Source organism: Macaca mulatta, chromosome 14 (genome assembly GCF_049350105.2).
Source record: "Macaca mulatta isolate MMU2019108-1 chromosome 14, T2T-MMU8v2.0, whole genome shotgun sequence".
NCBI classification, from domain to species: domain Eukaryota; kingdom Metazoa; phylum Chordata; class Mammalia; order Primates; family Cercopithecidae; genus Macaca; species Macaca mulatta.
In genome coordinates, this window is record NC_133419.1 from 32,535,612 (window position 1) to 32,560,910 (window position 25,299).

At 37.4% G+C, this 25,299-nt stretch overlaps 1 protein-coding gene across 1 annotated transcript in view; it reads left to right on the forward strand.

Annotated features, from left to right (window-relative positions):
- The window catches only part of CCDC73 (coiled-coil domain containing 73), a 130,451-nt gene continuing 105,152 nt past the window's right edge, over positions 1-25,299 (forward strand). The window contains exon 1 of the mRNA XM_077964884.1: positions 1-51. Within this exon, the coding sequence (XP_077821010.1) occupies positions 1-51 (51 nt within the window). The remainder of the gene's footprint in view (positions 52-25,299) is intronic.

Below are 25,299 nucleotides of genomic sequence, written 5' to 3' on the forward strand. Positions count from 1 at the left end.
ATGGCTGTGGTGGTGGTGGCCGTGGGGAAAGATTCCTCTGCCTTGGGAAAGGTGAGAGAAGAGTGAGAAGAATCTTGTCTTGTGGTTTTGGTACCAGCTTAGCCACAGTGGAATAGAGCACCAGGTGATTCCTTAGGTTTCTCACTTGGCCCTGGCTCCTGGATGGCATGAACCTGCCTAGAGCTCAGGGACACTCACTTCCCTGCAAAGAAGGATACAAGACTGGCTGGTTTTGCCACCTGGTGATTGTAGATCCCTAGGGCCTTGAGTGAACACTGGTGGTAGTCAGATAGTGGCTATAGCAGGCCTTGAGTAAGACCCAGTGCTGTACTGGGTTCAGGTCTGACCCAGTGCAGTCCCAGTGGTAGAGGTTACAGGGGTGCTTGTGTCACCTGTCCCCCACCTCCAGGAAGCTCAGCACAGAGAGATAATCCATTTATTTGGTAGAAATTAAGAGTAGAGGCCATGAGCGGTGGCTCACACCTGTAATCCCAGCACTTTGGGAGGCCGAGGTGGGCGGATCACGAGGTCAGGAGTTTGAGACCAGCCTGGCCAACATGGTGAAACCCCGTCTCTACTAAAAATACAAAAAATTAGCCGGGGGTGGTGGTGGGCGCTTGTAATCCCAGCTACTCGGGAGGCTGAGGCAGGAGAATGGCTTGAACCTGGGAGGTGGAGGTTGCAGTGAGCCAAAATTGTGCCATTGCACTCCAGTCTGGGCAACAGAGCAAGACTCCATCTCAAAAAAAAAAAAAAAAAAAAAAAGTAAGGGGAGAGAATGAGTCCCTGCTTAGTAAGTCAGATAATTCTTCTGGATCTTATCCAAGACCACCAAGGCAATACTTCTGAGTCTGCAAGAACTACATCATTACTGAGCTTGTGGTGCCCCCTAGTGCAAATACAGCTGCAGTGACAAAAAACTTCGATCACAACACTCAAGTCCCTTCAAATACCTGGAAACCCTTCCCAAGGATAGGTCCACACAAGGTCAGACTGCGAAGACTACAAAAAATACCAAACTCTTCAGTGCCCAGACACTGACGAACACTCACAAGTATCAAGACCATCCAGAAAACATACCTCACCAAACAAACTAATAAGGCACCAGGGACCAGTCCCGAAGAAACAGAGACATGTGAACTTTCAGAGAAGTCAAAATAGCTGTTTAGAGGAAGCTCAAAGAAATTCAGGGTAACACAGAGAAGGAATTTAAAATTCTGTCAAATAGATTTAATAAAGAGATAGAAATAATTTTAAAAGAGACAAGCAGAAATTCTGGTATTGAAAAATGCAATTAACATACTGAAGAATGCATCAGAGTCTCATAATAGCAGAATAGATCTAGCAGAAGAAAGAATTAGTGAGCTTGAAGACAGGCTGTTTGAAAATATACAGTCGAAGGAGACAAAAGAAAAAAGAAAGCCTCAAAATCTATCTACAAAATCGCAAAAATAGCCTCAAAAGGGCAAATCTAAGCATTTTTGGCCTTAAAGAGGAGGTAGAGAAAGAGATGAGTGGAAAGTTTATTCAATGGGATAACAGAGAACTTCCCAAACCTATAGAAAAATATCAATATTCAAGCACAAGAAGGTTATAGAGAACCAAGCAGATGTAACCCAAAGAAGACTACCTTGAGGCATTTAATAATAATATTCCCAAAGGTCAAGGATAAAGATCCTAAAAGCATCAAGATAAAAGAAACAAATAACATACAATGGAGCTCCAATACATCTGGCAGCAGACTTTTCAGTGGAAGCCTTACAGGCCAGGATATATTTACAGTGCTGAAGGAAAAAAACTTTTACCCTAGAATAGTATATACAGTGAAAATATCCTTCAAACATGAAGGAGAAATAAAGACTTACCCAGATAAACAAAAGCTGAGGGATTTCATTAACACCAGACCTGTCCTATAAGAAATGCTAAAGAGAGGTCTACAATCTGAAAGAAAAGGATGTTAATCAGCAATAAGAAATCATCTGAAGATACAAAACTCACTGGTAATAGTAGGTACACAGAAAAACACAGAATATTATAACACTGTAAGTGTGATGTGTAAAATACTCATAAGTAGAAAAATGAAAAGATGAACCAATCAAAAATAATAACTACAGCTTTTCAAGACATAGACAGTATATAAGATATGAATGGAAACAACAAAAATGTAAAAAGTGAGGAGACAAAGTTAAATTACTGAGTTTTTATAAGTTTTCTTTTTGCTTGTTTGGTAATTAGCTTGTTTGTTTATGCAATCAGTGTTAATTTGTTATCACTTTAAAACAATGGGTTAAAGATAGTATTTGCAAGCCTAATGGTAACCTCAAATCGAAAACTGTACAAGAGATGCACAAAAATAAAAAGCAAGGAATTAAAAAATACCGCTAGATAGAATCATCTTCACTGAAAGAAAGACAGGAAGGAAGATAACAGGAAAACCACAAAACAACCAGAAAAAGAATAACAAAATGACAAGAGATAGTACTCACTTATCAATAATAACATTGAATGTAAATGGACTAAATTCTGCAATAAGAACATATAGAGTGGGTCGCTTCCAAGATGGCTGAATAGGAAAAACTCCAGTCTACAGCTCCCAGCGAGACCGATGCAGAAGACGGGTGATTTCTGCATTTCCAACTGAGGTACCTGGTTTATCTCATTGGGACTGGTTGGACAGTGGGTGCAGCCCACAGAGGGTGAGCCGAAGCGGGACAGGGTATCGCCTCACCCGGGAAGTGCAAGGGGTCAGGGGATTTCCCTTTCCTAGCCAAGGGAAGCCGTGATTGCCTGTACCTGGAGGAGCAGTACACTCCTGTGCAAATACTGTGCTTTTCCCACGGCCTTCGCATCTGGCTGACCCGGAGATTCCCTCCTGTGCCTGTCTTGGCAGGTCCCATGCCCATGGAGGCTTTCTTGCTGCTAGCGCAGCAGTCTGAGATCGACCTGGGATGCTGAAATTTGACAGAGGGAGGGGCATCTGCCATTGCTGAGGCTTGAGTAGGCGGTTCTATACTCACAGTGTAAACAAAGCAGCAGGGAAGCTTGAACTGGGCAGAGCCCACTGCAGCTCAGCAAGACCTACTGCCTCTCTAGATTCCACCTCTGGGGGCAGGGCATATCTGAACAAAAGGCAGCAGACACCTTCTCCAGACTTAAACATCCCTGCCTGACAGCTCTGAAGAGAACAGTGGTTCTCCCAGCACAGCATTTGAACTCCAATAACAGACAGACTGCCTCCTCAAATGGGTCCCTGACCCCCTTTAGCCTGACTGGGAGATACCTCCCAGTAGGGGCCAACAGACACCCCATATAGGTGGGTGCCCCTCTGGGATGAAGTTCCAGAGGAAGGATCAGGGAGCACTATTTGCTGTTCTGCAGCCTCCACTGGTGATACCCAGGCAAACAGGGTCTGGAGTGGACCTCCAGCAAACTCCAACAGACCTGCAGCTGAGGGGCCAGTCTGTTAGAAGGAAAACTAACAAACAGAAAGGAATAGCATCAGCATCAACAAAAAGGACATCCACACCAAAAACCCATCTGTAGGTCACCAACATCAAAGACCAAAAGTAGATAAAACTGCAAAGATGGGGAGAAACCAGAGCAGAAAGGCTGAAAATTCCAAAAACCAGAATGCCTCTTCTCTTCCAAAGGAAGACTGTTCCTCGCCAGCAAGAAAACAAAACTGGACAGAGAATGAATTTGACGAGTTGATAGAAGTAGGCTTCAGAAGGCCAGTAATAATAAACTTCTCCAAGCTAAAGGAGCATGTTCTGATGCATTGCAAAGAAGCTAAAAACCTTGAAAAAAAGGTTAGACAAATGGCTTACTAGAATAATCAGTGTAGAGAAGAGCTTAAATGACCTGATGGAGCTGAAAATCACAGTATGAGAACTTCATGAAGCATACACAAGCTTGAGTAGCTGATTTGATCAAGAGGAAGAAAGGATACCAGTGATTGAAGATCAAATTAATGAAATAAAGTGAGAAGACAAGATTAGAGGAAAAAGAATGAAACAAAATGAACAAAGCCTCCAAGAAATATGGGCCTATGTGAAAATACCAAATCTATGCTTGATTGGTGTACCTGAAAGTGACAGGGAGAATGGAACCAAGTTAGAAAACACTCTTCAGGATATTATCCAGGAGAACTTCCCCAACCTAGCAAGGCAGGCCAACATTCAAATTCAGGAAATACAGAGAACACCACAAGGATACTCCTTGAGAAGAGCAACCCCAAGACACATAATTGTCAGATTCACCACAGTTGAAATGAAGGAAAAAAATGTTAAGGGCAGCCAGAGAGAAAGGTTGGGTTACCCACAAAGGGAAGCCCATCAGACTAACAGCAGATCTCTTGGCAAAAATCCTACAAGCCAGAAGAGAGTGGGGGCCAGTATTCAACATTCTTAAAGAAAATAATGTTCAACCCAGAATTTCATATCCAGCCAAACTAAGCTTCATAAGTGAAGGAGAAATCCTTTATAGACAAGGAAATGCTGAGAGATTTTGTCACCTCAAGGCCTGCCTTACAAGAGCTCCTGAAGGAAGCACTAAATATAGAAAGGAATAACTGGTACCATTCACCACAAAAACATGCCAAATTGTAAAGACCATCAAGACTATGAAGAAACTGCATCAACTAGTGGGCAAAATAACCAGCTAGCATCATAGAGACAGGATCAAATTCACACATAACAACATTAACCTTAAATGTAAATGGGCTAAATGCTCAAACTAAAAGACACAGACTGGCAAATTGGATAAAGAGTCAAGACCCATCAGTGTGCTGCATTCAGGAGACCCACCTCACATGCAGAGAAACACATAGGCTCAAAATAAAGGATGAAGGAAGATCTACTAAGCAAATGGAAAGCAAAAAAAAAAAAAAAAAAAAAAAAAAAAAAAAAAAAAAAAAGGGAGGGGTTGTAATCCTGGTCTCTGATAAGACAGACTTTAAACCAACAAAGACCAAAAGAGACAAAGAAGGCCATTACATAATGGTAAAGGGATCAATTCAACAAGAAGCTGTAACCTAAATATATATGTGCCCAATACAGGAGCACCCAGATTCATAAAGCAAGTTCTTAGAGACCTACAAAGAGACTTACACTCCCACACAATAGTAGTGGGAGACTTTAACACCCCACTGTCAATATTAGACAGATTAACGAGACAGAAAATTAACAAAGATATCCAGGACTTGAACTCAGCTCTGGACCAAGCAGACCTAATAGATATCTACAGAACTCTCCACCCCAAATCAACAGAATATACATTCTTCTCAGCACAACATCACACTTATTCTAAAATTGACCACGTAATTGGAAGTGAAACACCCTCAGCAAATATAAAAGAACAGAAATCACAACAAACTGTCTCTCAGACCACAGTGCAATCAAATTAGAACTCAGGATTAAGAAACTCACTAAAAACCGCACAACTACGTGGAAACTGAACAGCCTGCTCCTGAATGACTACTGGATAAATAATGAAATGAAGGCAGAAATAAAGATGTTCTTTGAAACCAATGAGAACAAAGATACAATGTACCAGAATCTCTGGGACACATTTAAAGCAGTGTATAGAGGGAAATGTATAGAACTAAATGCCCACAAGAGAAAGCATGAGAGATCTAAAATCAACACCCTAACATCACAATTAAAAGAACTAGAGAAGCAAGAGCAAACAAATTCAAAATCTAGCAGAAGACAAAAAATAAGTAAGATCAGAGCAGAACTGAAGGAGATAGAGACACAAAAAACCCTTCAAAAAATTAATGAATCCAGGAGCTGGGTTTTTGGAAAGTTCAACAAAGTCGATAGACCACTAGCAAGACTAATAAAGAAGAAAAGAGAGAAAAATCAAATAGATGCAATAAAAAATGATAAAGGGGATATCACCACCAATCCCACAGAAATACAAACTACCATCAGAGAATACTATAAACACCTCTACACAAATAAACTAGAAAATCTAGAAGAAATGGTATATTCCTGGACACATACACCCTCCCAAGACTAAACGAGGAAGAAGTTGAATCTCTGAATAGACCAATAACAGGTTCTGAAATTGAGGCAATAATTAATAGTCTACCAACCAAAAAAAGGCCAGGATCAGACGGATTCACCACCAAATTCTACCAGAGGTACAAAGAGGAGCTGTACCATTCCTTCTGAAACTATCCTGATCAATAGAAAAAGAGGGAATCCTCCTTAACTCATTTTATGAGGCCAGCATCATCCTGATACCAAAGCCTGGCAGAGACACAACAAAAAGAGAGAATTTTAGGCCCATATCCCTGATGAACATCGATGCAAAAATCCTCAATAAAATACTGGCAAATCGAATCCAGCAGCACATCAAAAAGCTTATCTACCACTATCAAGTTGGCTTCATCCCTGGGATACAAAGCTAGTTCAAAATACACAAATCAATAAATGTAATCCATCACATAAACAGAACCAATGACAGACACCACATGATTATCTCAATAGATGCAGAAAAGACCTTCAACAAAATTCAACAGCCTTTCATGCTAAAAACTCTCAATAAACTAGGTATTGATGGAGCATATCTCAAAATAATAAGAGCTATTTATGACAAACCCACAGCCAATATCATGCTGAATGGACAAAAACTGGAAGCATTCCCTTTGAAAACTGGCACAAAAGAAGGATGCCCTCTCTTACCACTCCTATTCAACACAGTATTGGAAGTTCTGACCAGGGCAACCAGGCAAGAGAATATAATAAAGATTATTCAGATAGGAAGAGAGGAAGTCAAATTGTCTCTGTTTGCACATGACATGATTGTATATTTAGAAAACCCCATTGTCTCAGCCCCAAATCTCCTTAAGCTATAAGCAGCTTCAGCAAAGTCTCAGGATACAAAATCAATGTGCAAAAATCACAGGCATTCCTATACAACAATAAAAGACAAACAGAGAGCCAAATCATGAGTGAACTCCCATTCACAATTGCTACAAAGAGAATAAAATACCTAGGAATCCAACTTACAAGGTATGTGCAGGACCTCTTCAAGGAGAACTACAAACCACTGCTCAAGGAAATAAGAGAGGACACAAACAAATGGAAGAACATTCCATGCTCATGGATAGGAAGAATCAATATTGTGAAAATGGCCTGACCACCCAAAGTAATTTATAGAGTCAATGCTGTCCCCATCAAACTACCACTGACTTTCTTCACAGAATTGGAAAAAACTACTTTAAAGTTCATATGGAACCAAAAAAGAGCCCGCATAGCCAAGACAATCCTGGGCAAGAAGAACAAAGCTGGAGGCATCACGCTGTCTGACTTCAACCTATACTACAAGGCTACCATAACCAAAACAGCATGGTACTGGCACCAAAACAGATATATAGGCCAATGGAACAGAATGGATGCCTCAGAAATAACACCACACATCTACCACCATCTAATCTTTGACAAACCTGACACACACAAGCAATGGAGAAAAGATTCCCTATTCAATAAATAGTGTTGGGAAAACTGGCTAGCCATATGTAGAAAACTGAAAGTGGACCCCTTCCTTACACCTTATACAAAAATCAACTCAAGATGGATCAAAGACTTAAACATAAGACCTAGAACCAAAAAAATCCTAGAAGAAAACCTAGGCAATACCATTCAGGACATAGGCATGGGCAAAGACTTTAAAACACCAAAAGCAATGGCAACAAAAGCCAAAATTGACAAATGGGATCTCATTAAACTAAAGAGCTTCTGCACAGCAAAAGAAACTACCATCAGAGTGAACAGGCAACCTATAGAATGGCAGAAAAGTTTTGCAGTCTATCCATCTGACAAAGGGCTAATATCCAGAATCTACAAAGAACTTAAACAAATTTACAAGAAAAAAACAAACAACCCAATAAAAAAATGAGCAAAGAATGTGAACAGACACTTCTCAAAAGAAGACATTTATGCAGCCAACAGACCTATGAAAAAATTAGAGAAATGCAAATCAAAACTACAATGAAATACCATCTCATGCCAGTTAGAATGGCGATCATTAAAAAGTCAGGAAACAGCAGATGCTGGAGAGGTTGTGGAGAAATAGGAATGCTTTTACATTGTTGGTGAGAGTGTAAATTAGTTCAACCATTGTGGCAGACAGTGTGGTGATTCCTCAAGGATCTAGAACAAGAAATACCATTTGACCCAGCAATCCCATTACTGGGCATATACCCAAAGGATTATAAATCATTTTACGGTAAAGACACATACACACATATGTTTATTGCAGCACTATTCACAATAGCAAAGACTTGGAACCAACCCAGATGTCCATCAGTGATAGACTGGATTAAGAAAATGTGGTACATATACACCATGGAATACTATACAGCCATAAAAAAGGATGAGTTCATGTCCTTTGCGGGGACATGGATGAAGCTGGAAACCATCATTCTCAGCAAACGATCACAAAATCAGAAAACCAAACATCACATGTTCTCACTCATAAGTGGAAGTTGAACAATGAGAACACATGGACACAGGGAGAGGAACATCACACACAGGGGTCTGTGGGGGTAGGGGAGGGATAACATTAGGAGAAATACCTAATGTAGGTGATGGGTTGATGGGTGCAGCCAACTACCATAGCACCAGTGTAACAAAAGTGCATGTTCTGCACATGTAACCCAGAATTTAAAGTGTATATATATAAAACATGTAGAGTGTCTGAATGGAGTAAAAAAAAAATACCCAACAATCTGTTGCCTATAGGAGGCACACTTCACCTATAAAGTCACACATAGACTAAAAATAAAGGGATGAAAAAGATATTCCATGCAAATGGAAACCAAAAAAGAGCAGGAGTAGCTATACTTATATCAGATAAAATAGAGTTTTTGTTTCTCAAAACAAAAACTATAAAAAGGGACAAAGAAGGTCATTATATAATGATAAAGGGGTCAAGTCAGAAAGAGGATATAACAGTTGTAAAAATATATGCACTAACACTGGAGCACCCATATGTTTAAAACAAATGTTACTAGAGCTAGAGAGATAGACTAATACAAAAATAGTTGGAGACTTCAACACTCCACTTTCAACATTGGACAGATTATCCAGACGGATAATCAATAAAGAGACACTGGACTTAATCTGTACTGTAGACCAAGTGAATCTAATAGATATTTATAGAACATTTCATCCAATAGCTGCAGAATACAAATTATTCTCCTCAGCACATGGATCATTCTCAAGGTTAGACCATATGTTAGACCACAAAACAAGTCTTAAAACATTTTAAAAATTGAAATAATATCAAGCATTTTCTTTGACAACAATGGCATGAAACTGGAAACCAATAACGAGGAATTTTGGAAACTATGCAAACGCATGGAAATTAAACAATATGCTCCTGAATGATCAGTTGGTCAATGAAGAGATCAAGAAGGAAATTGAAAAATGTCTTGAAACAAACGATAATGAAAACACAACATACCAAAACCTATAGGATACAGCAAAATCAATAGTAAGATGGAAGTTTATAGCTCTAAGTGTCTACATCTAAAAAGAAGAAAAACTTCGAATAAACAACCTAATTATACATCTTAAGGAATTAGAAAAGCAAGAACAAACCAAACCCAAAGTTAGTAGAAGAAAAGAAATGGTAAAGATCAGAGCAGAAATAAATGAAATTGAAATAAGAAAAACAATACAAAAAAGCAAGTTTTTTTTATTTTTATTTTTTATTTTTTATTTATTTATTTTTTTGAGACGGAGTCTCGCTCTGTCGCCCAGGCTGGAGTGCAGTGGCCGGATCTCAGCTCACTACAAGCTCCGCCTCCCGGGTTCACGCCATTCTCCGGCCTCAGCCTCCCGAGTAGCTGGGACTACAGGCGCCTGCCACCTCGCCCGGCTAGTTTTTTTTGTATTTCTTAATAGAGACAGGGTTTCACCGTGTTAGCCAGGATGGTTTCGATCTCCTGACCTCGTGATCCGCCCGTCTCGGCCTCCCAAAGTGCTGGGATTACAGGCTTGAGCCACCGCGCCCGGCCGCAAGTTTTTTTTAAAAAATAAAATTGACAATCTGTTAGACTAATGAAAGAAAAGACCCAAATAAATAAAATGAGAGATGAAAAAGGAGACATCACAACTGATACTGTAGAAATTTAAAGGATCATTAGAGGCTCTAAGCAACTGTATGCCAATAAGTTGGAAAACCTAGAAAAAAATGGATAAATTTCTAGACACATACAACCTACCAAGATTAAACTATGAAGAAATCCAAAACCTGAAGAGACCAGTAACAAGTAATGAGACAAACACCATACTAAAAAGTATCCCAGCAAAGAAAAAGCCTGGGACACAATGGCTTCACTGCCAAATTTTGTCAAACATTTAAAGAAGAACTAATACCATTTCTACTCAAAGTATTCCATAAAAGTACAGGCAGAAGGAATACCTCCATACTCATTCTATGAGGCCAGTATTTACTCTGATACCAAAACCAGACAGAGACACATGACAAAACAACAACAACAACAACAACAACAAAACAAAACAAAACAAAAAACTACAGGCCAGTATCTCTAATGAACATTGATACAAAAATTCTCAATAAAATACTAGCAAACAGAATTCAACAACACATTAAAAGAAACGTTTATCATGACTAAGTGGGATTTATCACAGGGATCCAAGGCTGTTTCCACATATGAAAATCAGTCAATGTGATACAGCATGTCAACAGAATGAAGGACAAACATATAATTATTCCAATTTATTCTGAGAAAACATTTGATAAAATTCAATGTTCCTTCATAATTAAACACCCTCAAAAACTGGATATGTTGAGCATACCTCAACACAATAAAAGCCATATATGATAGACCCAGAGCTAGTATTATACTGAATGGGAAGAAACTGAAAGCTTTTCCTCTAAGATCTGGAACATGACAAGGATGCCCACTGTTATTCAACATAGTACTGGAAGCCCTAGCTAGAGCAATCAGACAGGAATAAATAAATTGGAAAGGATGAATTCAAATTATCCTTGTTCACCGATGATATGATCTTATATTTGGAAAAACCTAAAGACTCCACCAAAAACTATTAGAACTAATAAACAAATTCAGTAAAGTTGCAGAATACAAAATTAACATACAAAAACCAGTAGCATTTCAAAATGCCAACAGCAAACAATCTGAAAAAGAAGTCAAGAAAGTAATCTCATTTACAATAGCTACAAATAAAATTAAACATCTAGGGAAGAACTTAAAGAATTGAAAGCTCTCTACAATGAAACTATAAAACATAGGTGAAAGAGATGGAAGAAAACACAAAAAATAATGGAAAGATATTCCATATTCATGGTTTGGAAGAATCAATATTGTTAAAATGCCCATACTACCCACAGCAATCTACAGATTTAATGCTATACCAATAAAAATATTAATGGCATTCTTCAGAGAAACAGAAAAAAAATTCTAAAATTTATATGGAACCACAAAGACCCAGAATAGCCAAAGCTATCCTGATCAAAAAGAACAGAACTGCCGGAATCACATTGCCTGCCTTCAAATTGTACTACAGAACTATAGTAACCAAAACAGCATGGTACTGGCATTAAAAACAGACACAAAGACCAATGCAACAGAATAGAGAACCCAGAAACAAAGTCACACACCTATAGTGAACTCATTTTCAACAAAGATGCCAAGAACATACATTGAGGAATGACTGGAAAACCTGGATATACATGTGCAGAAGAATGAAAGTAGACCACTGTCTCTTTTCGTATACAAAAATAAAATCAAAATGGACTAAGGACTTAAATCTAAAACCACAAGCTATGAAATGACTAAAAGAAAATATTGGGGGAAACTCTCCAGGACATTGGACTGGGAAAAGATTTATTGAGTAATGCTCCACAAGCACAGGAACCAAAGCAAAAATGGACAAATAGGATCACATCAAGCTAAAAAGCTTCTGCACAGCAAAAGAAACAACAAAGTGAAGAGACAACTCACAGAATGGGAGAAAATATTTGCAAATGATCAATCTGACAAGGAATTAATAACCAAAATATATAAAGAGCTCAAACATCTATATAGGAAAAAATCTAACAGTCCAATTTAAAAATGGGCAAAAGATCTGAATAAATATTTATCAAAAGAAGACATACAAATGGCGCACAGGTATATGAAAAGGTGTTCAGCATCACTGATCATCAGAGAAATGCAAATCAAAACTACAATGAGATACCATCTCACCCAAGTTAAAGTGGCTTTTATCCAAAAGAAAGGCAGTAACAAATGCTGTTGAAGATGTGGAAAAAAGGGAACCCTCAAACACTGTTGGTGGGAATGTAAATTAGTATAACCACTATGGAGAACAGTTTGCAGGTTTCTTAAAAAGCTAAAAATAAAGCTACCATAGGATCCAGCAATCCTGCCACTAGGTATATACCTAAAGGAAAGGACATCAGTATATCAAAGAGATATTTGTACTCCTGTGTTTATTGTAGCACTATTCACAGTAACCAAGATTTTGAAGCAACCTAAGCATCCATAAATAGATGAATGGATAATGAAATGTGGTACATATACACAGTGTATATGAGTATACTATTCAGCCATAAAGAAGAATGAGATCCTATTACTTGCAACAACATGGATGGAACTGGAGGTCATTATAAGTGAAATAAGCCAGGCACAGAAAGAGAAACTTTGCATGTCCTCCCTTATTTGTGGGAGGTAAAAATTAAAATGGTTGAACTCATGGAGATATAGAGTAGAATGATGGTTACTAGAGGCTGGGAAGGGTAGTGGGAGTGGGGTTAGGGATGAGCAGGGGATGGTTCGTGGGTACAAAAAAATAGGAAGACTGGACAAAATCTGGTAACTGATAGCACAAGGTGACTATAGTCTAATAATTTACTTGTGCATTTAAAGATAACTAAAAGAGTGTTAATTGGATTATTTGTAACATAAAGGACAAATGCTTGAGGTGATGGATGCCCCATTTACCCTGAAGTGATTTTTTTTTTTTTTTTTTTTTGAGACGAAGTCTCGCTCTGTCGCCCAGGCTGGAGTGCAGTGGCTGGATCTCAGCTCACTGCAAGCTCCGCCTCCCGGGTTCACGCCATTCTCCTGCCTCAGCCTCCCGAGTAGCTGGGACTACAGGCGTCCGCCACATCGCCCGGCTAGTTTTTTGTATTTTTTAGTAGAGACGGGGTTTCACCGTGTTAGCCAGAATAGTCTCGATCTCTTGACCTCGTGATCCACCCGTCTCGGCCTCCCAAAGTGCTGGGATTACAGGCTTGAGCCACCGCGCCAGGCCGATTTTTTTTTTTTTTTTTTGAGACAGAGTCTTGCTGTGTTGCCCAGGCTGGAGTGCAGTGGCATGATCTTGGCTCCGGGCAACCTCTGCCTCCCAGGTTCAAGTGATTCTTGTGCTTCAGCCTCCTGAGTAGCTGGGATAACAGGCATGTGCCACCATGCTCTCCCTGGCTATTTTTTGTATTTTTAGTAGAGATGGGGTTTTACCATGTTGGCCAGACTGGTCTTGACCGGGTCTCAAGTGGTCCGCCCACCTTGGCCTCCCAAAGTACTGGGATTACAGGTGTGAGCCACCGTGCCTGGCCCTGATGTGATTTTTATGTAATGTATGCCCATGTCAAAATATCCCATGGACCATATATATATACCCACACACACACCTACTATGTACCCACAGATGTTAAAAATAAAGAATTTTTTAAAAGTTTAAAAAGTCACGAAATTTTGGGGAAGTTTGATGTGCAGAATTTGATGATTCAATCAAATATGAAGAATATTTTGTTGCTATTAAATAAGGAGCCAGGTGAAGTGGGTGCACACCTGGAGTCCCAGCTACTAGGGAGGCTGAGGAATAGAGTGAGACCCATATCTTTAAAAAAAAAAAAATGAGGTTGGTACCTACATACTGATATGGAAGATGTGTGTGATAGAGGAAGTCCTTCGCTTGCATGGTAGTGTGAAACCATAAAAAATGACCCTGCAAGCTAAGATTGTGCAAAGTAATTTTGATTTTTTTGGAGACGTGCTGTCACTCTGTTGCCCAGGCTGGAATGCAATGGCATGATCACAGCTCACTGCAGCCTTGACTTCCCCTGCTCAAGCAATCCTCTCACCTCAGCCTCCTGCATAAATGGGACTACAGGCACATGCCACCACACCTGGATAATTTTTTGTACTTTTTGTAGAGATAGGGTTTTGCCATATTGCCCAGGCTGGTCTTGAACTCGTAGCCTCAAGCGATCTTCGTGCCTTGGCCTCCCAAAGTGAGGCATGAGCTGCTGCACCTGGCTTCATGCAAAGCAATTTGAATAATCAATGATCAAAGTTATGATTGTTTTGTGACTGTTAAAAATATTTGTGAAAACATTATATACTCTCAGTATATATTTATTATAATTTAAATGTTAATACACTAAAATAATAAAAATAATTAAATATTTAGTATACTGTAATTCAAAACATTAGAAACATTAAAAATTAAAGTGTTTTTTTTTTTGTGAGAAACTTGCCAAGGTAGTTTGGACGATGCTTGCCTTATTGTTGTATCACTTACAATATTAGAATAAGCATAATTTCTCTGCCTTTGCAAATTATAATACTCCTGTTCAAGTTTGGATTAGCTTCCTACATGGTGTCCTTTGCACTTTCAATGTTGTTTAATATGATGTCTTTGCTGGCATCACTTCCTCTGAGATATCTTAATCCTTTTATCACAGTCACTTTTCTCATTTATGTTGATAAGTTCCTAGGTATCTTATGTTGATAAGACACCTTTTCTGTGTTCTTCTAGCTGCATATCTAGTCTCTCAAATGGCAGTGTTAACATTCCTATGTTCAGCCATTTCTTAAATAACTCAATTTATATTTTATTTGAATTTTACTTCCAGTAAAATTTTTCTCTTTCCTTCCCTCTCTTCCTCTGTCCCTTCTTTTCTTCTTTTTCTTGCAGCAGTTTCATCTTCATTGGCTAGTTCCCATTTTTGATGATCCATTTTCATAAAATGTCATATGGATTTTTCACAGGTAGCAAGAAAGGAATATAACAACCTACTTTATTGTCTGCACATGGATTGCATGACAGATACACAGTGACCAGTCATTGACAGACTGTGGTAGAAGTGACATGTTTGATCACTGATTAGGATGCACATGCATTATTTATGTAGCGGTTTGGGGACTGAGGAGCTAACGGTAAGGTTTGTGCAATTACTCACAATAATGTACCATGGTAACTGAAATTTGAACCATATTGTTGGGGAATTAGTTTTGTTTAAAGAAACCATAGTAACTGAAATTCAGCAACTTGCAACGTAAGGACTGTCTATATAGTGTTTAGTGAAAAACACAAGTTGTAAAAAGCAAAAATAAAAATAAAGAAGTTTGGATACGATAGAAAAAAGTTCTGAAAGTATGTATATTAAACCACTAACCATGGTTACCTTAGAAGAGAGAAAAGAAAGATGTGTTGTATGTGTGTGTGTGTTGTGCATGTGGGGAAGAATTTTTACTTTTCATTTTATATACATACAGAAGCACTACTCTTCTGTCAGTGGTCAGATAGGTACGTTGAGAAACAGATACAATGTTAGAATTTGGTAAGGTGAAAATTAAATTATTCTATTTCAGTTACATTTTATTAGATAAACACTATTACAAAATTTGCAGTTTACTAAAATTTATTGTTGGAATGTGTAAAAGTAATTTAAAATACACACACACACACATATATATATGCATACACACACACACACACACACACACACATATATATATAGAGAGAGGCAGGGTCTCACTCTATCACCCAGACTGGAGTGCAGTGTGACAGTCATGGCTCACTGCAGTCTCAACCTCTGGACTCAGGTGATCCTCCCACTTCAGCCTCCCAGCTAGCTGAGACTGTAGGCATGTGCCACTATGCCTGGCTAATTTTTTGGTATTTTTTGTTGAGATGGGGTTTTGCCATGTTGCCCAGTCTGGCCTCAAATTCCTGGACTCAAGTGATTTTCTCGCCTTGTTCTCCTAAAGTGTTGGGATCACAGGTGTGAGCCACTGTGCCCACCTATATATTTTTTAAAACCAAAAAATAGCATTATTAATTAACACAGTTGAGACAGATGGTAACACTTGGATGAGGGCTGAGAAATAGTAGTAATGTATCAATGTTAATTTTCAGATTTTGATGTTTGTATTATGGACTTATTAAAGAATGTCCTTCTTTGTAGTAAAACCCACTAGAGTATTGAAGATAATGGACTATCATGTTTGGGAAATTATCCCCGAATGTTTCAGTAAAGTTCTTCATTGTGTTCTTGAACCTTTTCTTTAGATTTGAGATGCTTTACAATAAAGATTAAAAGTAATAAAGGATTAGACATGCCAGATACACTATATGATCAATACCAGTAGAAAAATCAGACAATAAAAATAAAACTTATGTGATTTACATATTGGAGCTTGAACAGAAAAGGACATTTAAATAGAAAGGGTCATTTAATATTATTATGAATAATACATTGTATTAATGTATTAATCATTGTAACAATTAATTAATACATTGAAGAAATGAGAGGAATTGAGAAAAATAGGGAGAGAGGTGGAGAATTTTATTCTGAAAGTGAAATATACAATATCCAAATTAATAACTCAATAGATTTAGCAGCTGATTAGACACAGTAGAAGACAGGATTGTAGAACTACATGGCATTAGAAAATATTCAAAATGGATTAAACATACCACCCAGAGATTCAAGAAGCTCTGTGATGCCCAGTAGGATGAATAGACAGAAAATCATACCCAGCTACATCATGGAAGAACTGAAAAACAAACAGAAAATCTTGAAAGCAGCCACAAGTGGAAAAGATTCATTCTTTTCAAAGTAACAACAATAAGATGAAGATGGATAGTGGGCTTCTCAGTAATAATTACTCAACCCAGAAGACAATAGAATGGTACCTTTGAAATACTAAAAGAATAACTACCAACCTAGACTTCTATTCCCAGCAAAAAATCCTCAAAAATGGAGGTGTGACTCTTAAATGAAATTTTCTGAGAGAAGCCAGATCCAAGAGGCTATATATTATATGATGCATTTATATGACATTCTGGAAAAGACAGAACTATAGCAATGGAAAATAAATCAGTGATTACTAGGTATTGGAGGATAGGAGAGAGGTTTGCCATATGGAATGCATGAGAAATTTAGGGGATGATGTAACTCTTCTGTATTATATAGTAGTGGTCCACCACAGCATTCTTCTGCCAAACGTAAAATGACACCATAAAGAGTAAACTGTACTATATGCAAATTTACAAGGATGTGCAGGAGAATTCTAGTGTGGAATTTATACTATGAAAATGTAACAAACTTTCACAAATATGTAACATAAACCTCAGTGAGCGGAGTAGGGGAAAAAGAAGTTGACTTAAGTAACTTGGGAAAATGGCATTTTGACTGGATACTGTAAGGCTAAAGACAAAAAGAAGGGTACATAAACAGTGTCTCTACTTGGTAAATTTGTTTCTTGAGTGGATACATGTCAGCAATTCTGAAACTACAGGTATACTAGAGTTGAAGAAATAAGCAAATAGATACTGAGAACTAGGTAGATTTTTTCACAGTTGAAAGAATTTACAAATAAGCAAAGGGGAAGTCTAGAATGAGCTCTTTGCTGCTGCATTAAAGTTGGAGATCTCTCATGCCAGTGAGAATAGTGATTATTAAAAAGTCAAAAAAACAACAGATGCTGGCAAGGATGCAGAGAAAAAGGAATGCTTTTACACTGTTGGTGGGAGTATAAATTAGTTCAACCATTGTGGAAGATGGTGTGGCGATTCCTCAAAGATCTGAAGGCAAAAATACCATTTGATCCACCAATCCCATTGTTAGGTATATACCCAAAGAAATATAAATCATTATATTATAAAGATATTAATACATGCACACGTATGTTCATTGCAGCACTATTCACAATAGCAAAGACATGGAATCAACCTAAATGCCCATGAGTGATAGACAGGATAAATAAAATGTGGTGTGTACACACCATGGAATACCATGCAGCCGTAAAAAGGAATGAGGTCATGTCCTTTGCAGGGACATGAATGGAGCTGAAAGCTGTTATCCTCAGCAAAGTAATGCAGCAACAGAAAACCAAACACTGCATATTTTCATTTATAAGTGGGAGCTGAATGATGCAAACACATGGACACATGGTGGGGAACAACATACACTGGGGCCTATTGGGGCAGGGATGGGGAGGGAGAACATCAGGAAGAAGAGCTAATGGATGCTAGGCTTAATACCTAGGTGATGGGTTGATCTGTGCAGCAAACCACCATGGCACACCTTTACCTATGACTATGTAACAGAGCTGCACATCCTGCACATCCTGCACATGTATCCTGGCACTTAAAGTTGAAAAAAAAAAAAAGGATTGGGCTGGGCGGGGTGGCTCATGCCTGTAATCCCAGCACTTTAGAAGGCTGAGGCAGGTGAATCACCTGAGGTCAGGAGTTCAAGACCAGCGTGGCCAACATGGTGAAACCACATCTCTACTAAAAATACAAAACTTAGTCGAGTGTGGTAGTGCACTCCTGTAGTCCCAGCTACTTGGGAGCCTGAGGCAGGAGAATTGCTTGAACCTGGGAGGAAGAGGTTGCAGTGAGCCAAGATCACACCACTGTACTCCAGCCTAGGGCAACAGAGTGAGACTCCATTTAAAAAAAAAAAAACAAAAGAATTGGAGATATCAGTATGAATTCATGGTTTAATTATATACAGATAGCAAGATAAATATAGACATGTGTATACGTGGGTTAGCATATATACATATATTTTCTAGCTTTCTCTGCCGAGGGGGCCTAGAAAAACTGACACCCAGACCTTGGGATCTAAATATTATTATCTAGTAAAAGAAACCAGGACTCCTAGTAAAAGGAACCAGGAGACGTGACTTATTTCAGGGCTGTGCATCTTGTAGTGCTGGAAAGTAAGGAAGTACTTAAAATGATGTCAAAAGGATACACAAGACAGCCTGAAAGAGCTCCCACGGTTAAAACTGGAGCAATTTGAACCACAAAATAATGATATTATTGGATCCCCTATTAATATAAATAAATGATTAAATAGATAAATTGGGGAGAAGGGAATTTATTTATTTATTTATTTATTTATTTATTTATTATTATTTTGAGACAAGGTCTTGCTCTGTTACCTAGGCTGGAGTGCAATGGTACAAACATGGCTCACTGCAGTCTTGACCTCCTGGGCTTAAGCAGTCCTGCTATCTCAGCCTCCAGAGTAGCTGGAACCACAGGTGGCACCATAATGTCTGGTTAAATTTTAAATTTTATGTATAGATGAGATCTCCTTATGTTGCTCAGGCTTGTCTCAAACTCATGGGCTCAAGCGATCCACCTGCATCGGCCTCCCAAAGTGCTGGGATTACAGGCGTGAGCCACCACACTCAGCTGGGAAAATTATTTACAAAAGAATTTCAGCTACTAAATGTAGGAGGAAAAGGAGAAATAGAAAAATCACCCTTAGAAAATCACAGTAATAATTGCTGCAGGCCAGGCACAGTGACTCACTCCTGTAATCCCAGCACTTTGGGAGGCCGAAGCAGGTGGATCACGATGTCAGGAGTTCAAGACCAGCTTGGCCAAGATGGTGAAATCCCATCTCTACTAAAAATACAAAAACTAACCGGGCATGGTGGCGGGTGCCTGTAATCCCAGCTACTCAGGAGGCTGAGGCAGGGAATTGCTTCAATCCGGGAGGCGGAGGTTGCAGTGAACCGAGATCATGCCACTGCCCTCCAGCCTGGGCAACAGAGTGAGACAACATCTCAAAAAAAAAAAAAAAAAAAAAAAAATTGCTGCAGGCAGTATCCACTGATGAATGCCAAGTTTGATGGCTGAAACTTTAAGGCAAAACAAGGTAGTCACATAGTCACACAATATTTTTTCCAGATTATTTAGTAATTTACTATAGTGATTTTATATCTTGTTCAAAATTGTTTGCTATTCCTCCCTCCGGGAAGCAGAGCTTAATTCTATGCCCTAACACCCCACCCTATTGTGGAATAAGTGACTTGTTTCTAATGACTAGAATACGTAAGGGAAAAAATACTAGGTTTACAGTGGAGATACCTGGAAGACACTACCTTAACTAAATGATTAAAGTTAAAATCTCCAGAAATAATTCATGTTGGTATCAGTGATTCACATGAATATCAAATATTCATGATGCGATGTGATGAAAAGGAAACTTTATTCTCTATGACATTTTTCCCCCACACCTAGTATAATCATGAAAAAATATCAGACAAGCCCCATTTGAGGGACATTCTACAAGATACCTCAATAATACTCTTCAAAAGTGTCAAAATCAGTAAAAACAAGGAAAGACTGAGAAACTTTGACAGAATGGAGGAATCTAAGGAGACACGATGACTAAATGCAATGTGGTAACCTGGACTGGATCCTGGAACAGATACTGGTGGAAAAAGTAGTGAGATCTGAAATAAACTCTGTGCTCTAATTAATAGTGTAGTACCAATGTTATTTTCTCAGCCTTTGATAAATGTATCATTGTAACCTAAGATGTTAACATTAGGGAAAGCTGGGTGAAGAGTATACGGGAACTCTCTACTATCTTTGCAACTTTTCTGTAAATCTAAAATTGTTTCACAATAAAAAATTTAAAAATATTAGGACTTTGAAACAGTGAAAATTCAATAAATAGTACAGTACAAATTGAATACGGTTTCTTTTTTATTTTTAAGAGATATTAAGCAAGCAAACTATATTTGGTGGCTCATTTAACATTTAGTGAGGACTTATTATGCCAAGTTTTAGCGCTTATTATAGTATCATGCAAAAAAAAGGTGTGCACAAGATATTCTGAAAGTATGGATAAGGAAATGCATAACTTTACTGGAGGATTGAGGGAAGCTTCATGGAAGGAATAACTCATTTGGGATATAATGGATGAGTAGGAATTTTGGATCAGTCTTTCCAAGGATTTATCAGTTGTGTTAAACTTTTCGAGGAATTAAGTTTTGGCTTTGATTCTCTCCACTGTATATTTGTTTTATGTTTTATTAATATCTGCTCTTATCTTCATTATTTCATTCCTTTATTTTATTTAATTGGCTGTTATTTTTGTTTTAAAATTGTAGAGATGTGTATTTAGCTTATTAATTTTCACCTTTTTTTCTTTTCTAATATAAGGCATTTATAAGACTATAAATTTTCCTCAATATGGCTTCAGCTGGATCCTAATTTTTATATATTGTATTTTTATTATTCAAATTATTTTCTAATTTTCTTATAATTTATTCTTCAACATATGGGCTATTTAGATGTATAGTTCTTTTAAGAATATTTGAGGCCGGGCGCGGTGGCTCAAGCCTGTAATCCCAGCACTTTGGGAGGCCGAGACGGGCGGATCACGAGGTCAGGAGATCGAGAGACGATCCCGGCTAACACGGTGAAACCCCGTCTCTACTAAAAAATACAAAAAAATAGCCGGGCGAGGTGGCGGGCGCCTGTAGTCCCAGCTACTCGGGAGGCTGAGGCAGGAGAATGGCGTAAACCCGGGAGGCGGAGCTTGCAGTGAGCTGAGATCCGGCCACTGCACTCCAGCCTGGGTGACAGAGCAAGACTCCGTCTCAAAAAAAAAAAAAAAAAAAAAAGAATATTTGAGTATTTTATTTTTTGCTAACTTAAAAAGTTGATTTCTAGCTTATTTCCACTGTATCAGATAATATAGTCCATATAATTGCAGCCACTTAATATATGTAGAGATTTGCTTTCTGGCCAAGCATATAATTGATTTTGGTAAATATTCTAACACTGATTAATTTGAAAAGAATGTGTATTCTGCATTTCTTAGGTGCAGTGTTCTGTGAATATGAATTATATAGATCAACTTTGTCAGTCTTGTTAAAGTCTTCTATATTATTACTGTTTATTTTGTCTATGTTTTCCGTATTTTTTTCTCTCTGTTTCAGTCTAGCTATTTTTTTCTGTCCTTTCACTTTACTAATCCTCTCTTCAATTTGTCTAATCTGCTGATAAACTCAATCTATTGAGTTCTTAATTTGATTTATTATATTTTTCAGTTCTAATATTTCCATTTGGTTTGTCTTTTATAATTTTCAGTCCTCTGTGGAAATTCATTTTGTTATATATTTCCTTGAGCATGTTAATCATATATGTTTTAAAGTCTATATCAATAAATCCAATATCTGGACTTCTTGTAGATCCATTTCTATTGTCTCTCTTTTTTTCTTGGTTTTTGGTCATTTGACCTTATCTTCGGTGAAATAGAGTAAATTTTGATTCAATGACTGACTTTGTGCATGAAAAATTGTAAAGGAAATTTGAGGCTTTGGATGGTATTATCTTTCTTTAGAGAGATTTACTTTTGCTTCTGGAAGTTGGAGTTGGGCAGATTATTTTACTAGTCAGAGATTGAGTTACCTGGAAGCTGTTTTCATCTTTGTGAGGAGTAGTTTATTTCCACTTTCTACTCTAAGAGTGTAGCTCTTTGGAGTTCCAACTAAAATTCTGGGATATTTGCCAGAGTCCCTCCTCCTTGGCGGGCCCTGAACACTAAGCCTATCCTCATAAGACTGCTGGTGGATCTGCCTGTTTCTCAGCCTCTAGTGAACTATCAGATGCTGATTATCAGGATTACTTCTTTATGGTTCTCTTCTCTGTATGATCTTGGAGATGTATTCTACATCATCAGTCTTTTTGCAGGATCATGAAATTGTAGAAATTTAGAGATGAAAGTGACCTGAGATACCTTCTAGACCAACCTAAAACCCAGAGACTCATACTCACATCTCCCCATTCCTTGTCCAGTGCTCTTCCATTAACATGTATAAGTTAGCTGAAATGAATAAAGTTATTAACATAAAATTGAGTTATATTGTAAAGGGTTAGATAGCAAAATGTCTTTAGTTGTAATGAGCAAAACACGTAAGTGTTTTATAAGCTAGAAGGTAGGACAACAAGATATAGTAGTCTCTTCTTATTTTTGTGGGGGTAAGTTCCAGGACCTGCAGCAGATGCCTGAAACCTCAGATAGTATCACACCCTGTGCAATGTATACTGTTTTTCCCTATGTGCACATACCTGTAATGAAGTTTAATTTATAAATTATGCATATAAGAAGTTAAAAACAGCTAAAAATAGAATAATTACAGCAATATACTATAATAAAAATTATGCAAATGTGGTCTCACTTTCTGTCAAAATATCTTATTGTATTATATTAACCTGTTTTTGGACAATGGTTGACTGCAGGTAACTGAAACCTCAGAAAGTGAACCCATGGATAAGGGGGGATTACTGAAAAGTAAAAAAAAAATAAAAAAGACATCTTCTTAATTCGCTAAACTGTATTTCACTTCTTAACTGTATAGTAATTAATAAAAGTAAGAGGGGACATTACTCATTTTTTTCTGTATTAACCTAAAATGGTAATAATATTTGAATAAAATGGAATGTTTAAAATTTATAATGATCTACAAATTAACAGTCCGAATCAACAAAATAGTTTATATTGAATCCACAATGTGTGCATTTTAGAAGTTAGACATCATTTTTGATACATGTCCTTATCACATAGATAGAATTATTGATAAGGAGTGGGGATGCACAGTAATATAGCACAGAAGTAACAAGTAACAGACACCTTCCTTCAGAATTCAGGCAGTTGACACGTGATGTGAGTAGGGCAGGAATTTTTTTGACCTGGAAAGCCTATATCTTCAGTTCAACCTACATCTGCCATTCAGCTCCAAGTAATTATTGGCATGTAGAAAAATAAGCTCTGTGCTATCCAGCTTTTTCAGTTATTGAAGAGAACCTAGAAATCCAGATTTCAACATGAAATCTACTGGATTCTAAAAATAGGAAGTAAGTTGAAAGTTTTAAAACAAAACATATTTCTGAGCCAAATCATCTCTACAATGGGGATAAAAGATCTCTACCACAAATCTTTTAGGCTTTTAAATTATGCATTAATTTGATAACCTTTTATAAGCCATTTCTCAATCTATGCCTTAAGAGAATTGAAAATTTAATGGGCATCACATGCCATGCAAATTAATGACTATACTATCACATAGTGTGTATTATTATGTATCATAATAGAATCATGAGCAAAGTGTTAGGGTAGTTCAGAAAGGGCACATTAAATTTGTTAAATATCCAAAGAATAAATTTTTGAATTCTAAATTAGCAGTAAATAAAAGTCAGTGGAGTTTTGGGTGGTTTAAAATAATGACTTTATAAGAAAAGTGTGAGGGAAAACTGGGTAATTAATGGTATTTGTGGTAAATAACATTAAGCAGCATTTCAATACACCATAAAATTAAAAACGGTATGGATAGAATCATACCCCTTTCTGATCATTATGATTTGTAGAATGTATATCTTTATACCACATGGAAAACAGATAAAATGGGTTTTAGCCACATTGCAGAAAAATAGCATTAGAATATACTTGTACTAGAGTAGGATTTTATTAACTTTATGCTTTCTGTTAAAAATTATTATTTAACTTTTTATTAGAGCCTTAATTTTTTCTTCTATTTATTCTTTAAGCAGCTTTTAAAAGTTATTAATAAAAATTATTATTAAATGTCAATGAGAAAAAATATTAAATTTAATAAAAATGTTATCTCTAACTTCAATAAAGTACCTAGAATACAGAATCTTAAAAGTGTTTATTTTTTATTAGATGCCTTAGGACTACAAGGATATAAGTGTTTTTACAAAAACAATAAAAGAGGAGTAATTTGATGGTTTATTTACTCTTTATAACCTTTAGAAAGTGTCACGCCTTTTTTAAAGTGTTTGCTTCAGGCTGTAGTTTTACAAGATGGGCTATGTATTGGTCAGGCCTCTTCAATTCTTGACCCTGAACAGATTTAGGTACATACACCAGGCACATGTCCAAGCAGGCAAAATTGTAACTGGGTACTTGTACATTCCTTTTCAAACTCATAAGCCACCTCCTACGAAATTGCTCAACTCAGTTTCTCATGTTGTCTAAGAAAATACTAATCACTCTTCCAGATAGTTTCTTGGTCTGAAAAGTACTCAATATAAATATTTCTAACATTCATGGGCTAGCCTAAAAGTTTATATTTAAACAAATCTCTTTCTTAATAGTATTTAAACTACTATTTTCACATTTGTCAACTTAATCTATGACAACGATTTCTGATATAGAAAAGTATCT